Raw genomic sequence first — 18,318 nt, 5'->3', positions numbered from 1 at the left:
CGTAATCAAAATGTAGTCGAAATGAAACAACTTACATTAATTCGAGTAAAACAAATCTCGCCGTAAAGTAAAAGGGAGCTAAAAAATACCTAATGTACAGAAATACCAGACCTAAAAACTCGCACAGTAAAATCGTGAGGGAAAAAAGTGACTAATAAATCTCCCAGTAAACTGCCAACCATTAACATTTGCAAGGCTGACTGTAAGCTCGTTGGTAGGGTTAAATGACTGCTCACAATCTACTCAGTCAATCTCAGGGTGGCAAAGAGGTTGATTATTTGTGACAGGTGAGACTGATCGATAAAACTTATCAAGAAAATACAGAACAGCAAAGAGAAGGCACAGAGATCAAGAAAACAGTAATAAATGGACAGGTAGAGACAGAGCAGATAACAGATTGGATAAACGGATTGACTAGGCGGATAAATACTGTAGAAGAAAAATAAAAAACCATAAAGACACCAATGACATGGCAAGGGGGGTAATAATAATGGTAATATTAATGGAAGATGAAAATACAAAGGATGACACAGATACAAAGCGATACAAACTAACAACAACATCGACAACAATGGTTAGCTCAGGGACAAAAAAATGGTAAAGATTTTGAGGAGTAACTTAATACAAAAAAAAATAGCTTGTTGGTCGCATAAATAAAAGTGTCACCGTACTGAATTGGCTGGAGACTGTTATTATTCTTTTCACAAGAAGGTGTTTCTTCTATGCAAAAGAAAATCGGTTAGCATTAGAAACAATAAAATATGAAATTCGTCATAGTTTTCACGGCAACAAAAACAACAGATCAAAATGTATGTAACTGAAGATAATTGGCCATGATTTTCACGGGTAACATTAGGATAACAAGTAAGGATTTGGAGGAATAACTTTTACGTAAATTGGCCGTGGTTTTAGGAGCTAAAGTAACCCTTTAGTAACCACCATCCTTCATTGACGGTGTTGGGCTTTTTCTTGAGTTAATTAAGGGAGGAAGCCAAGTGTACCCTTATGGGAAAAAATCCACATGCAATAAACTCCGAGCAGTATTGGTTTTGGATGAATATGCAAGAATTTATGAGGATTAACTTTAGATAAAAAAAAAATTGAGATATCAGGAAACATAATACAATACAGTAAAATGGAAATAAAGTGTACCATGCCATGTCCCCAAGCCAACACCACACGGATCCTTTGACGGCCATATACTTACAATGAACTGGCAACACAGGAGCGAGGTGGAGGAAAGTAGATAACACACACCACACGAAGGCACGAGGCAGACAGGGCAACAGATAAGAGATTAAAATAAAAAGATATCTGGCCTCTAGCAGGGACGGGGGGGGGGGGATGATGGTATTCATGGGAGGGAGGGGGACGTTTGGAGGAAAAAGATGTCATGTTGAGTCGACGAAAAAAGCAAAGAGTATGGGTGGAGAAAAGGGAGAAAAGGAACAGCGGAGGACATATGGGGTGGAAAAAGGGAAGGGAGGGGGAGAATAAGAGATGAAGGGGAGGAGTATGACAGGGGAAAAGGGAGGGAGGGAGAGATGGTACATGAGGGAAAAGGAAGGAGGTTGACTGGAAAATAAAGGAGGGAATGAATGGGGAACGAGTGAGGCAGTGGGGGTGTATGACAAAAAATAAATACATGGATGGGAAGGGACGACATGTGAGGGGAAAGGGGAAGGGGAAAGTATGGGGAAGAAGGTGGGTATGAGAAAATTAGACGGAGTGCAAGTTATGGCAGTAGGGGAGGGAGGGCAAATGAGGTGGGACATAAAAAAAGAAAAAGGCAGTAACTTCTGGGTACATTGTGAGGGTAAGAGCGTATGGGGAAATTAGTCTGAGGCTTAAATTATGGGAAAGAAAATTAGAGTTGAGATAAAATGCAAATATCTCTCTTCTGGGAATTCTGTGTAACTTCTGTGGGTCGGGTGAAGGCTTTAGATATTAACTCTCCAGGCCAGCGAGGCATTGGGTATTTTCTGAAGTTACAAATGAGGGCCTCGGAAACTTGAACTGCAGATTTTTTTTTATTAATGCAGGAAAGGAACTACACAGGAGGCCGGAAAACCGTTCCCTCCGAGGAAAAAAAAAAAAAAAACTGCCAACTTCAACTACGAGATGGTAGGCGAAAGGTAGTACGTGCTTAGTACTTTTCACAAATTCCCAAGCGCTGCAACTTAGCGTATTAATGGGTTAAGGAAAAGCTGGAATGTAGAAGTAGGGCAGCTAGAGAGGGGGGGGGGATCGGTAATAAGTAATGTTAGGAAAAAATACATATATCTTTTGTGGAAGATTTAAGATGGAATATTTGAAGGAGGGAGGGAGATAATGAGGAAGATACAGTAGGCTATGAGAGAACATAATGGATGGAAGGAATACCAAAGGGTGAATGAAAATGGGAGGCGGGCAGGGGCAGGGGCAGGGGGGGACTTAGACTTAGCAAAATATACAACACACACAAAATAACAATATCCGAGCACATTAACAATAGCCTAGTCCACCACAAGCCATGGCAGCAGCGGCAGTGCATGATAGCAGTCATTTGTTTGCATGACACCAGTAATTCAGCCACCATCAGGGGCGACAACACTTCCTCGTTACTAATTTATTTCTCCACAGGGCACATTAACCCTTTCACAGCGATGACGTCTTTGGGGAGTTTATTCTTGTTATCGTTAAATAAATTTACACAGTTTAGGATGGAGTTTTCGAAAAAGCAGGTAAAAAATGCATATATATATATATATATATATATATATATATATATATATATATATATATATATATACACTTATGAAAGTGTACATGTTATACAGTATTAATTTATCCATTCCTAAGCCAAATAAAATAAAATATAAAAAAATTAAAACAAATATACGTCATTGTAGTGAAGGGATACAAAAAATCTGAGGCCAACATATCAAACTGACTAAAAATTCACTATGTACAGTTGGCGACGTATAAACCTGGGACAGCATCAATGGGTAGCACAGGTCTAGCATTTGGTACACCTGATAATCTCGACATAATCACATGTTTGTTGGTGGTACTGACATGAATGAAGGGAAGTATCATATATATGCTGACATGACCAAGTAACCGTGATGCATGAACGTTGGCAATTGTAGCTAGACCTGCACTTCACCCACACTGTCCCAGGTACATATGTGGCCAACTGTACATATATATAAGGTGGCCATAAAACACCGTATCATAATTATCAACCCCATCTGTGCTCATTATTCTCCTATTAAGTGCAATAATGACCCAATTAACCCAGGCCTAGTTATTATGTACATACAGCTTTAATTAAATATGCCTAAGCTTTAAGTCACAAGCTTATATCACAGCCATTGCAGGGTAGCAGCCCCATCAGCTTACATGCATACATACATAGATAGATAGGTAGATAGACAGATGGATACATAGACAGATAGATGGAAAGACTGACAGACAGATAGATAGACAGATAGATAGCCAGAGATACAGATAGGTAGACAGATATGGATAGACATACATGGATAAATATAGATATAGATTTACAAAGAGATAGCCATAAAATTCAAGTTAGAGAGAGAGAGAGAGAGAGAGAGAGAGAGAGAATTCAAGCTAGACAGAGGTATATATATTCCCGCTAATTAACCCCATTCACCTGTCAGAGGCTAATGACATGCCAGTAATTACCTGTACACCTGTAATTACCTGAAAACCTGGATTAATGGACAGGTAGAGGCAAACGGCTGAGTACACGGGAAAATTGCGTGGCCGGTACTTCCCCTGACATGCAAACGGGGCAGAAAACGGGTGGAAAACAGACAACAGGGAAAGTACACGGGGGAAACGACCAACAGGGAAAGTACACGGAAGAAACTGACCAATAGGAAAGTACACGGGAGATAACAGGGGGGAACTGACCAAAGGGGAGGAAGAAATGACCAACGGGGACAGGAAATGGGAGAAATGACCAACAGGGAAAGGACACGGGAGGAAATGACCAACAGAGAAAGTAAATGGGAGATAACAAGTGGAAACTGACCAACAGGGAAAGTATACGGGAGGAAATGACCAACAGGGACAGTAAACAGGGGGAAATGACTAACAGGGAATGTACACGGGAGGAAGTGACCAACGGGGAAAGTACACGGGAGGCAACAGATGGAAAGAGACCAACAGGAAAGACCAACAGGGAAATTACAGTCTGGTTAGTAGCCCTTTTACACTCTCAAAAGCAGATGGTATGTGACGAACAAGTAAATCAAACAAACACACATACACAGCACCACAAACAAGTAAAAATTCAAACAACCACATGACCACCACAAACAAGTACAAAACGGAACAAACACACATACGATGACACCAATACACTTAAAAAAAAAAAAACGATAAATTTTGGGAAATTCTTGAAAAAAATTAGTTAATAAATCTTAAACCTTACCTGTGTCCTGAAAAGAGAATTAATTAGAGAAAAAAAATAATGAACAAGAAAAAATGAACAGACACACAAAGGATGAACTCCAAAATTAAGCTGAACGTCTAAAAAAGGTTAAAAATTACTCAGAAATTTATGAACTTTACCTCCGTTCTGAAAGTGGATGAATTATGAACATGTACACTTGTTTAAAAAAAAAAAGTGAACTGGTGAACAATACAACCACAATCACACAAAAAAACAGGATCCAAATACAAACAACTCCACACCAAGTTGAGAGAGAGAGAGAGAGAGAGAGAGAGAGAGAGAGAGGGAGAGAGAGAGAGAGAGAGAGGGAGAGAGAGAGAGAAAGAGAGAGGAGAGAGTTCCCAGAGACAAACATGAGTACAAACCCATCGAGAAAACAAAAGGTAAAGACACAAAGACACACACACAAAGACAAAAAAATACGAGACACAGGAAAAAATATCACACACAAAGACAAAAATTCAGACAGACAGACAGACAGACTTACATATGAAAGAAAAATATATATACTTCAGAGAGAGGCCACAAACACTGCCAGAAGGGAACAATGTCGATGTTTTTTTTATGTCGCTAAGTATAAGCATTTCTTTACATTATAACAACCCACGTAGCTAAACGCAGACAAAAGATTTATTTTTCATATAAATTCATCTAGTTTAAAACATCCACAAGTTTTTCCTATTTATCTATGCTGCTAAAAATTTCGAAAAGTTAAGTAGATTTGCAAGGAATGGCTATACTAAGTGGCATATTTACATGTGCATTTGTACAGTAGGAAAAACATTATTATTACTATTACTAATACTATAAAGATTACTACCATTACTATTAATCAACATCTCATCACTCCAAAAAGGTGGTGTACTAGATTTTGCAAAAGACAGAAGGTATATCGACAGTTTCTAGGACTGTACTAAGACTATCATGTCAAATTCAACTTCTGTCAAACTCAACTTCTATACTGTCAAACAACTATCATGTCCCTCTCATTTCCTATCATTTCAAGACTCAAATTCAGGCAGTGTTTGATGGCCCACACTGACACTGTAACCCCTTCATTACGATGGCGCATCAAGTGGCTTGGTCTTGCTGCCACCAGTCTACTGTACTTACGATAGATAAACTGCAAGGGATAGATACAGCCTTCATTAACACCTTCAGTTTAAGAAAATATCCCTTAAGCTGAGTAAAATCGTCTGGAAGCAGCAATAAATAAATAAATAAATAAATACATAATAAGCCATAGGACTGAAGAGGTTACACAGACATGACAAGAACCAAATCTATGGCAAGGAAATTAAGTAAAAAATTTGGACCCCGAAGAAAGCAGCTCAAAATTCTTAGACTAGACTTGCATAGACCATGTAGAAAACAAGAACATATAAAGAAAAAGATGTATTAAATGTATGAAAAAAAAAAAAATGTATGAAGGATGTATTAAATGTGAAAGAAATGTATTAAACGGGATAGTACCTTTAGCACCTGCAGCATGGAAAGAAAGAGGGACATACATTAATATACACATACATCCGGACATTATACATACATCAGTACATAGAGATTAACACATATATGAATTACCAACATACATATATCTCAGTCGTTACGTATATCCTACTCTAAAGCTGACAGGAATTATTCATACACTTTCCCTGCTCCAGTGAAAATGTGTATTGTATAAATCTTTCTGAAATTTTACTTAACAATTGTCAGGGAAAAATTTTAGTATCATCTCAGCATTAAACACACACACACACACACACACACACACACACACACACACACACACACACACACACACACACTTCACATTTTCCGTACTCTTCCATCTACGTATAAATATTCATCTACATCGTCAACATCCTTCAGTAACATCACTAAATCTCTCTTAAAAATAAATATAAATTATCAACATCCTTAAACATCCCCCTAAATATCTATAATAAATAAATCTATATCATTATTAAATCTAACACCATTAAGGTAGAATTATAGATCATTTAATAATATCCCTAACCAAGAATATCGTGTAAATATTATAATTCACGTCTGCCGGTGGGAATATCATACTTCACGTAAAATGGTGAGCTTATTTATTAAAACCACTGGTGCTCTCGATATGAATAAATATGTAGGCTTGTGTTGTTATAATTAATTTTCTGACTACTTTCATTATATATATAGTAATTACAAGCTAATTGCTGTGCAATGATTCTGTAATTATACCAACATTTTTAACGATAGTAACAATACTACTACAACTACTACTATTACCAGCAACATTATGATTACTACTACTACTACTACTACTACTACTACTACTAATAATAATAATAACAATAATAATACGAGAAGGAAGAGTTACAAGACTAGGAAGAAAGTAAGTGAAAAGTGGATGGGTTGGACCATAGAGTTTTAGGAACTTTGAAACGCGCTTATAACCTTCGTTATACCAAAACTACCAAATTTAATTCTAACGACCGGGATGAAAATCAGCAGAAAAAAAAAAAACGCATATATCCACTCGAGTCAAGGAGATGAAACAGCATGGACAGAAAAAATAGCATGTATCCAGTCGAGTTGTGTCAAGGGTCGAATGGATGGGTTTGAGATCACGCAAATTATTCGGATTTCGACATCAACACGCGCCGCAGGTAACAATATAGTCCTAGATATTATAATTATATTGTTTGCTATAATCTGAAATTTTATATACCAAACACCGCTTATGGGAGTCAAATATAATGCTTTTCGGAAATCACCAAGGAATATAAATTAATCAAAACCCCATCAAATTTTTCATATATATACCAATTCGGCCGATGCAGTTACCCCCTCCCCCCCAAAAAAAATAATAGCTCCATCAAAAATAACCATGGGGGGAACGCAATGGAGTTTTTTATATTCAGTAATTCAATGGTGGGAATATTATTGCTGTGTGTGTGTGTGTGTGTGTGTGTGTGTGTGTGTGTGTGTGTGTGTGTGAGAGAGAGAGAGAGAGAGAGAGAGAGAGAGAGAGAGAATGAATACAGATAAACAGAGATAAGTAGATACAAGGTGAGTGAGAGAGAGAGAGAGAGAGAGAGAGAGAGAGAGAGAGAGAGAGAGAGAGAGAGAGAGAGAGAGAGAGAGAGAGAGAGAGCACCCATCAGCCGCATCAAATCTATAAATTGAGAGCTAGCTTTAAATTTACAGAGTCAATAAATCCAAAGGCCACCAGGATTTACACCCATTTACGGCCCGTGTTATGAAGGGGATTAATGGGTGATGGAAGCAGGATTAAGGAGGATTTGATCTCTTCACCACGAGGGCGCATTTTTCGCTTATTTTTTCTTGTCATCGCTTTACCATTTTACTCTCTCTCTCTCTCTCTCTCTCTCGGGGATAATGGACCCTGTTTCAATGCAAGAGAGGGAGAGGGAGACCGAGAATGAGTTGGAGAGATTGGGTGGACATGTGTACGTGGAGGCGATTTGTTTGTGGCCACCCCTTCCGTGATCAAGACGCCTGGCTAAGGATAAGTAATCCTCTTTAGGATTTTATTTAACTGACGAAGCCGCCTCTTGTTATCTGATGGTTAAAAAATACATGCAAATATTCTAAGAAGCTTGAGTATTTCCCTCCTGCTTCCGCCAGACGATTATTTTTAATGCTTAATGGTGGTTTCTCGTCTTAAATGGAGTGGAATTTACGAGAGAGAGAGAGAGAGAGAGAGAGAGAGAGAGAGAGAGAGAGAGAGAGAGAGAGAGAGAGATCTTTTGAAACATTCACGTTTAGAACAAAAAATCGAGAAATTTCACTGATATACTACTACTGCTGCTGCTACTACTACTACTACTACTACTATTACTACTACTAATAATAAAAACAACAGCTGAAAAAAGACTAATTTAATAAACACTACCAAGAGCCGTATCAAAATAAAAAACTTTAAAAAATCAATAACTAACAATACACAACATAATGACCAACTAATAAAATAAATATCACCCACAATAATCCTTTTCCTTATCCTAATAATATATCCTACCAAACAGTAAACAAAGGACTAAATCGACACACACACACACACACACACACACTAATCCTTTTCCTAATAATATAAACAATAACCAAGGGACAAACTCGACATGGACTCACCAACTCCGAGACGAGTGGTATGGACTTCCTCCTGGGTCGAATATCGGGCATGCTGTCGATGTTGCTGTAGAACGGGTTGTCTCCGGGCCTGTCGGGGGGAGGGCAGAGAGAGACTCGTTAGCGCCCGACTCAACCTTGCCACTGAGCCTATAAACAAACCCGCTCTTGGGGGGAGTGTGTGTAATGCGCAAACAAAAATAATAATAATAATAATAATAATAATAATAATAATAATAATAATTTTGAAAAAATACAGGCTCCTTCTTTTGGCTTTTTAAATAAATCTGCAAAAACAAATATTGGCTCTTTTTTTTTTTTTTTTTATTACGCCTTTTCTTAGCTTTATTTTTACATGTACTTTTTCTTGGCTCAGAAAATATGCTTGAATATCTAAGCTCAATGTTGGCATTTGTGTGTAGATTAAAAAAATAATAGGCGACTGCAATAATACCTCAGGTCTAAATAAAAGTATTGCTTTTGTTACATATAATATACAATGTCTTCTCATAAATGTAAATAAAAAAAGTAACAATATAACATCAGCGGTAACGTGTACTCTCACTTTTAGTACATGTACAAAAATGTAATAAGAACTGAGCACTGTTTAGTAAATATACATAATTAAAAATGAGCCATGTTTAGTGAAAATACATAATAATAATGAAGTGTTGATTAAATATAATGAAATTTGAGTTTAGTAAATAAAATAAAAAATGAGCATTGTTTAGTATACATAATAAAAAATGAGCAGTGTTTAGTAAATATATATATACGACTAAATAAAAAAATGATGATATATGAAGCGGCGGTACACCATGCAATTGAGGTCAGCGATTGGCACCTCGTCTGGCACTTCTGTCCTAGGGAGTGTTGCTGGCACTGAGGTAGGGGTGGGGGGGACGAGGGGGGTGGGCACCGGGATACAGTACAGTACAGAACACAGCCGCTAAAATATGTACTTCACCAAAAGGATTACAGGAAGCAGTTTCACCAAATGGAGTACATGGAAGCATTTTAAAGTACTTCACTCAAGGTACAGGAGGCACATTTTTCAACCCCTTCGCCCTGAGGATCTGTTTTTTTTTTTAATTCTTGGACCATCAGACTATTTGTTATTCATCTTAGGACTCCTCTCGGTCTGAAGGGGTTAAAGAGCCTCACCAATAAAGGATTAAGGGAAGCAGTTTAAAGTACTTCACCAGTATGGAGTACAGGATGCAGTTTAAATTACTTCACAAGTGTACAGAAGCACTTATAAGTACCTCACCATAGATAGAGTATGGGAGGAAGTGTACAGTACTCCGCCTACAAGGATATTACTAGAAGCATTTATAGTACTTCACCAAAAGTACTACAAGCGTTTAAAGTACAGTACTGCGCTCAGGTACTCCAGCACTTAAAAGTACTTCTAAAAAAGGGGTATTACAAGAAGCATTTTTAAGTGCTCCAGCAAATGTTTAGTACTCCACCAAAAAACTGTACAAGAAGCGTGTTAGTACTTCACCAAAAAACTGTTTAATTTGAAGCACCAATACAGGACTAAGGAGTCAATTCATTACGTCACCAAAAAGGACAAGAAGCAAGTGAAAGGACCAATACATTCTAGAACATTTTATCAGTAAAGTTTTAGATACAACCGAAAATAAAATAATAAAAAAAACTCGGACCATACAAAGAAGGGAAATCATAGGTTGTTTTGTTAATATATAATTTTTTGTTCATACCTGATACTAGGAACACCAGACTACACGAGACAGACAATCTAGGCCACTTGATCACACAGGTACTAGCCGGTGTCAAGGCGGGCAGAGGCAAGCAGAAATCTCGAAAAGTCGTGCATAAGAGAATCACTAAAATCAATGAAAAAAGAAATCGCAAATTTTATGAAAATAGAAAAAACAAAGCATAATTCTGTGAGGAAGTCATAAAATAACCTCGAAATTTTATGGGAAGTTAAAAAGAAAGTGGAAATTTTATTGGAAAGGCAGAAACTCAAAAATTTACGTGAAAGTAACCAAAATTTAGGGGGAAACTAAGGAATTACTGGATACGAAAACATGCCAATTGTCATTCAGGATTTCTCTGGGTAGAAATCTTGAACAGGGATAACTTTAGAGCATAGGTCAAAGAAGGTCGGAAGCTCCCAGTGTTGACCGTCTCGCGATTTAGCTTGCGTCCAACTTAGCTCTGACACCAACTAAACTTCGAAGTACTTTGGCGGCGGCAGCTAAGTCACTCTACATTGAGGAGGAGTGAGGGGGGGGGATTAAGGGGGAGGAAGAGGAGAAAGAAGGGAGAAGTTGGGGTGTAAGAGGGGGGAGGGAAGGGGAGGTGGGGGGTGATAAGGCGACGCAGCATCAGCCCACGCCAAAAGTGACTGTCCCATTTGTTGTTGTTTTTGGCGGATCTGATGGAGGGACTCAAAGCCTCACTCTCACTCTCTATCATGAAGGGCTGGGGTGAGGGCGTGTGGTTCTCAGGGGTAGACAAGTACTTACCATCTATTGACTCGGCTCTCCTAAACTTACATACTAGAATTAATGCAGAGAATCTTTATATAATGCAAGGCAAAGTTAGATTAGGCTATGGCAGGTTAGGTAAGGCTATATAAGAATACTAGGCTGGGTTAGGTTGCTCAGTTTGTTTGTAAATGGTTAAGGTTGGTTAGCTGAAATTTGGTCTGGTTTGGAGAGCTTAGCTAAGGTTAGGCGAAATGAAATTAGGTAAGGTTAGGTTAGACGGGGGTAAGTGAGGCTGGGTTTGGAAAGATGATAGTTGTTTAGGTCACACTGGTTAGGGTGGTTAGGATAGAACTGGTTGGGTGAGGTAAGGTGAAATGACACAGGCTAGACTAAATTAGACTAAGCCAATAGATCAGGAAGGCTGAAGTGAAAGAAATCGAGAGATGAATTAAATGATGATAGAGGATGATCAGACAAGGTTAAGGCAGGATAGGCTTGAGGATAAGGAAGCCAGATTAAGTAAAATTAGAAGGATTAGGGTACCAAATCATGTTGAGTTTGGAGGACTAACAGCCCCCAGAACCACGCCCCTCACCCAAGCCCCTATGCGGGCAGGAGGGGGGGTGGGGTTGGCAGGGGAGGGGCTTAAGTGGGGGTTACAGAACCCCTTGGTGGCTCGCCCTGTGGCTGACGTCCTCGCTGCTGACGGTGGACTGGAGGTGGTTGACGGGTGGTCCTGGCTGGCTCCCGGGACACCTCGCTACCTTCAAAGACCTCCAAGAACCTCGTAAAACCTCCAATTACCTCAGGACCAACAAGAACCTCCAAAGACCTCGACTCCCAGCACAAGGACTCGACTTCCACTGTTACAGCTAAAGTGTTATTTTTTTCTATATTTACCTCTCCCAACATGGATATTTACCTCACAATTGCCACACATTTTCCACCAAACAAAAATGCCTTTCACTCCAAAAATAATCAACCTTCCCCTCCAAACAGCCATATATCAAAGTTAAATCCCTAATCTGCCATTTCTAAACAGTGTGGCTCATACATAACTCTCCTAGTGGAATCTTGCGTGTTATGGAGATGGCTCAGTCTGCCGATGTGGGCGTGGGTGTGGCAATGGGGGTAAAAAATAACTGATGGGGTAGACACTGATAACGCTGACTGAACCGAAGCAGAAGAGATATATGAACCTCCCTGTATGTTTCCGAATTTAGAAAAAAAATGTGGAATAAATTAAAGTTTCGAAAATTTGAATTATAAGTGACTGATTTTTTTATTATAATATTCCACCATTAAATTTTCCTTATTTTTCTGTAATTTGCCCACCCTATTACTGAAAGAAAAAACTACGGTATGTCAATATTTAAAAAAATGGAGAGAGAGAGAGAGAGAGAGAGAGAGAGAGAGAGAGAGAGAGAGAGAGCAGACCCACCACATATTAATATATTCCTCATGACTGTCGTATCCACACTGCAAATTCACGGATGTGCATGAGAGAGAGAGAGAGAGAGAGAGAGAGAGAGAGAGAGAGAGGAAGGGGAATGAAAAACCAATAATTACTGCCATGTCTCAGTTTCTGCTACACAGGAGAGAGAGAGAGAGAGAGAGAGAGAGAGAGAGAGAGAGAGAGAGAGAGATACACTTAAAAAATGGCAGGCATAAAAGAAAACGCGAATATACTAAGACAATAAGTGAGAAAGTAAAAAAAAAATAAGTGAGCAAGTGAGAAAATACGTAAGACTGTGAGAAAATAAGTGAGCTAGTGAAATTAAAAAAAAAGTGAGAAAGTGAGAAAAAAAGAAAGATCCTGTGAGACAAAAACTTGACACTTTCCTCTCCCCATAACACTAGACTCAGAATGTCTTTATTTGGGTTGCCAGTGCTTCTCTCTCTCTCTCTCTCTCTCTCTCTCTCTCTCTCTCGTACCTTTGATCTCCCAGGCTCCCTGTTTCCTCAAACCTCCTTGATCACTTGCAGGCGGGAGGAGAGAGGAATAGAGGAGAAAGAGAGAGGAGAGCAAGAGAAGGGGGAGGAAGAGAGACGAGAGGAAGAGTGAGCAAAGGAAGACTGGGGAAAGAAGGAGAGGGGAAAGAGAGCAGAGAGGAAGCGGCAGAAAAAGGGGAAAAAGGGAGAGGAGAGAGTAGAGGAAGAGAGGGGGGAGGGGAGAGGAAGCAACACTAGAGGGGGGAAGAAGAAGAAAGGAAAGGAAAAGTAGAAAATGAGGGAGAAATGGCGAGAGAAATTAGAAGACTTTGCTCCCTTCAGTCCCTCCCCAGCGTCCCAGATTGAGAGGAAACTTGATATTGTTGTCAGTAATTTCAGGCTCCACAGAGTTCAAGCCCACGGAATTGGCGCAGACTACCCCCACCCCCCCAACCCCCTAAAAAAAGTAAAAAGAAAAGAAAAAAGGATCCTCCAAAATAAAAAAATAATAAGTGACCCCCCAAAAAAATAATAATAATGGCCCAACAATACTACAGACTTCCACCCCCTCCAAAATAATAATAATAATAATAATAATAATAATAATAATACATACATACATACATACTTACTTCCACCCCCACCCACCCCCAAAAATAAATAAAAATGACCCCCCAACAATACCCCCAACTCCAAATTAACGACAGAATTGGTATGGCTGGTAAAAAATTGGTGTGAGACTAGTATAACCCTGGAAATAAATGGGCTACGGTATGACTGCGCTTTGGTATTATAATGATCTAACAATACCACATCTCCACATTAAGAACAGTACTGGTATAAGAGTGGCATAGCTGGAAATGTAGTAGTATGATAATGCTTTGGTATTACAATGATTCAGTAACACCACAACTCAAAATTAAAGAAGGAATTGGTATTAAATTGGTATAACTCAAACACAGCCAGTGGTCTGATGATAAAAGGAGAGAGAGAGAGAGAGAGAGAGAGAGAGAATGTTTACGGTACAGAAAGGCCTCTAATTACAAAGCCTTCTCTCTCTCTCTCTCTCTCTCTCTCTAGGTCACAAAGGCGGACGGGAAACTGTAATTCAGGAAGTTATGTATTTTTTTTTTTTTTTGGGGGGGGGTTGGGGAGTTTCAATTTTGATAAAAACTCAAACAAATTCTCCGCTCTCTCTCTCTCTCTCTCTCTATCTATCTATCTATCTCTCAGTGATAGATGCACTTTTATCCTCGTTAATACCATATAATTTTCTTCACATTGAAATCCCCTCTCTCTCTCTCTCTCTCTCTCTAATCATCTCAGTTACCGTATATTGCCTTATTTTGACCTTAATTACTACTACTCTCATTACTGCCTGGCTATATTACTTATCATAACCCTTAATTACTACACGAACGATTTAATTGGGTGTTTTTCTCACTAATGACCCACGATATTACTGTTTACTAGCTACTCATAATAAAGTAACTGGAACTTGGTAATTTTGAGAGAGAGAGAGAGAGAGAGAGAGAGAGAGAGAGAGAGAGAGAGAGAGAGAGAGAGAGAGAGAGAGAGAGAAATTGGGAGGTATTTGTCTCTGAGTAAGTTGAACCCTCACCCCCTCCCTCCCCTCTCCCCTCCCAATTCCCCTCGCCCTAAAGGCTTCGCGTCTATTGCACATTTGTAGCCGTGGGTCGCGAAATTGTGAAACTGTGTCGGCAGTTGTGGAGTTGTGGGATGGGGATAGTTGTGGAGTTATGAAGTGGAGGCAGTTGTGGAGTGGTGGTGTTATGGGTGGTAGTTGTGGAGTAATTGTGGTAACTTTCCAGTTATAGAGTTATGAAGTAGTGGCAGTTGTGGAGTGATTTAAGAATGCGGTAGTGACAGATGCTGACTGATGACAGTTGTGGAACGCTGCAGGCGTGGGGTACTGACAGCTTCGAAATTGTAAAAGAGCAGAGTGTATGTACCGGTACTTCAATATCGTGAGTTACAAAGACCTACATCAATTTCAACACGGCTTTGGAATATGCAGATTGAACAAGAAAAAAAAAACTAAATATTCATGACTCATTCTGAATTTAGTTTAACCCTTAACGTTTTATGCCCCCCACACTAAATTCCAATCCCTACAGCATACTACATCTGTCAGACCCTGTAGCTGTGGAGTTGTAAGGTGGGGGTAGTTGTGGTGTAAGTGTAGAGTCGCGATGTTGCAGTTGGGAGGGTGAAAATTACGAAGTGTGAAAATTACGAAATATGTGGCAGTTGTGTAATTGTGTTAGTATACGCGAAGCTTATTTAAAACAAAAATTTCTTTAGCCTTTTTTTTTTTTTTCTTTTTTTTTTACATTCATTTCGCAGGCTTCTTATTTTTTTTTTTTTTTTACCAAAACAAATATTTCTTTGGCCAGTCTTTGTACAAAAACATTTCTTTGGTTGTCTTCATATAAAATAAATATATTGTTAGCTGTGTATTTTTTTTTTTAATCGAAGAAATATTTTGCTGCTAACTCAAACATATTTTCTCCGGAACAAAGAATTCACTGGCTGTGCTTTCATTATATTGGAACATTTTTTTTTTGAGAGGGAGCATATAATTCGCTGTCTGTGTATATATATATATATATATATATATATATATATATATATATATATATATTGTCCCCCCTCTTTTAATACCCGAACAAATATTTCGTTGGCTGGTTTTCTGTGTCCAGATTGAGGCCCAGCGTAAAAATTCTTGACCGTGGCTTTGTAAATTTTGAGAATAAATTTGCGCGTATGTGGGGGGGAGACGTGGCCAGATTAAAATTTCAGAGAGAGAGAGAGAGAGAGAGAGAGAGAGATCGTGGGTGGAATTAAAGCAAGGGATGGCTCGGGGGGAAGGAGATACATTAGGCGTAGGAGATTGAGTGGGAGAGTTAGTGAGTGGGTGAAAAGACAATGAGTGTGAAAGAAAGTGAGACAGTGCCCGTGTGAAAGCGAGACAGGGTGAGAGAATGTGAGAGAATGCCAGTGTGAGAGTGAGATAGCGTGAGAGAGTGAGTGAGAACGAAACAGAGAATGCCAGTGTGAAGTTGAGATAGTGAGTGAAAGTGAGGATTAGTAAGCTAGTGACCCCATCCCGGTATTCAATGCATATTTTACAATTTTCACGTACATTCCAGTATTTTCACGTACATCCTGGTATTTTCACGTACACCTGGTACTTTCACGTACATATCAGTGTTTTCACGTACATACCAGTATTTTCACGTACATCCCGGTGTTTTCACGCTAACATCACCCTATCCCAGTACCTTCACCCCATCCCGGTACTCTCTCCCCGCTCTCCCGGTGCGTGCGTGGTATGTGGGTGTGAATGCAAATGCGGCAGTCCACCCTGTTGCTCCACATCCACCCACTCCACTATTTTCACACGGGCCGGAGGAGGGGGGGGGGTGGAGAGGGACTGGTGGTGGTGATGGTGGTGGTGGGGGTGGTGGAGGGACTGTGGTGGTGGTGGTGGTGGTGGTGACAGCAGTGGTGGTGGTGGTGGTGGTGACAGTAGTGGCTATGGTGGTGATAGGGGTGGTGGTGGTGATAGCAGAGGTTGTGGTGATGGTGGTGACAGTAGTGACTGTGGTGGTGAAGGTGGTGGTGGTGGTGGAGAGGGAATGGGTGGAAGGTTGTGTGCTTGGTGTCAAGGCTGGTTAGTCAGTGAAGTTGGTAGACGGTTGGCTGGTCGGGAAGTCGGGTGGCTGGTTGAGCGGAAGGTTGTTTGGGGGACGGGTGGTCGAATGGTTGGTCGAAAAGTGGATGGTAGAAGTGTGGTTGGTCGGGAGGGTGCTTGGTTGATTGGTTTGTCGGCTGGTTGGAAAATTGGTTCAAGAGAGGTCAGTGGTCGGGACACTCTAAGTCGGGAATTCGGGTGCTTGGAGGGTCGGCTGGTCGGGAAGTCGGCTGGTTGTAAATTCGGGTAGCTTGAAAAATGATGGTGGGATGCTCGGGGAAGTCGGGTGGTCGGGAAGTCGGGTGGTCGGGAAGTCGGTTTGGTCGATAAGTCGGGTGGTCGGGAAGTCGGTTTAGTCAGTGGAGTGTGAGGAAATGTTAGCTTGTTGGTGCGAAAATGAACGGGGTGGAGGCGGGGCAATTACCTTATTTATAGCTGTTCAAATACGCGACCCTCTTTCAATGTAATTACTTCCCCTAACTGCCTAATATATTCCCTTTAAATATCCTGCTTGTCCATTTAAATACCTCATCTGTTTTCTCTTTAAATATCCTGCTTGTCCATTTAAATACCTTATATGTTTTCTCTTTAAATATCCTGCTTGTCCATTTAAATACCTCATCTGTTTTCTCTTTAAATATCCTGCTTGTCCATTTAAATACCTCATCTGTTTTCTCTTTAAATATCCTGCTTGTCCATTTAATTACCTTATCTGTTTTCTCTTTAATTATCTTGCTACCCCATTAAATTACTATCTAGTGTCTTTAAATATTCCCGTCTCATTCAGTGTAATTAATTTCTCTTTTACATTACGTTACGTGCGTAAAATATGTTCTTTTTTTTTTTTTAATGTACTATCTATAGTCTTTAAAAATGTTTTCCTTTTACTATAAATCACCTTATCCATATTAAATATCTTCTCTTTTAAGTGGACTATCTATAATGTCTTTAAAAATGTTTTCCTTTTAAACCATTTTTATCTATATTATCTATATAGCTTTTTATCTTCAGAGGTAATGAATATACTATCCAGAAAAATTCCATACAACTTCCTCTAACAGCTCTTAAAATATCTACAAACTTAACGCTTACTTAAATAGTCTAAATGCCTTCATAACTTACTTAAATACTTTATCCTCCATTATTCGTAATTACTTCCCAGAAACGCCTAAAAAATTAGCGATAAATATCCCCTAATGACACTGAATAAACGAAATCCCTTTCTTATTTAACGTAATCTCTTCCTGAAAAATCCTCAACTAATGGTCTGAGTGTTCCCCCCAAACGCTACATGAATGTAATCGTCTTCTTATCTGCCAAATTTCCTCCCTTTATAGTTCAATTTCCTCCCTTTATTATCCAATTTCCTCCCTTTACTGTTACACAAGTTTATCATTAGCGTCTAGAAATTGCCATAACTGTAATTACTATATGTGATTACCCTAACAACAAAGAGGAGGGGAATTATTTCAGGCTAGAGTTTTCAATTATTCTTCACCGCTTCAGTACAAATGCTCTCTCTCTCTCTCTCTCTCCCTCTCTCTCTATTTTTTTCTCTCTCTCTTATTACCATCTCACTCTTCTATTTATAAACTTACGTGTTC

At 39.4% G+C, this 18,318-nt stretch overlaps 1 protein-coding gene across 1 annotated transcript in view; it reads right to left on the bottom strand.

The window, feature by feature from the left end:
• Positions 1-18,318, bottom strand: part of unc-13 (protein unc13 homolog) — a 205,044-nt gene that overhangs the window by 92,249 nt on the left and 94,477 nt on the right. The window contains exon 4 of the mRNA XM_080283857.1: positions 8,603-8,690. Within this exon, the coding sequence (XP_080139983.1) occupies positions 8,603-8,690 (88 nt within the window). The remainder of the gene's footprint in view (positions 1-8,602; positions 8,691-18,318) is intronic.

The sequence above is a fragment of the Coenobita brevimanus genome, chromosome 98 (assembly GCF_032717465.1).
Source record: "Coenobita brevimanus isolate Jiangsu-jjx chromosome 98, ASM3271746v2, whole genome shotgun sequence".
NCBI classification, from domain to species: Eukaryota; Metazoa; Arthropoda; class Malacostraca; order Decapoda; family Coenobitidae; genus Coenobita; species Coenobita brevimanus.
This window is presented reverse-complemented; position numbering and strand designations above follow the sequence as displayed.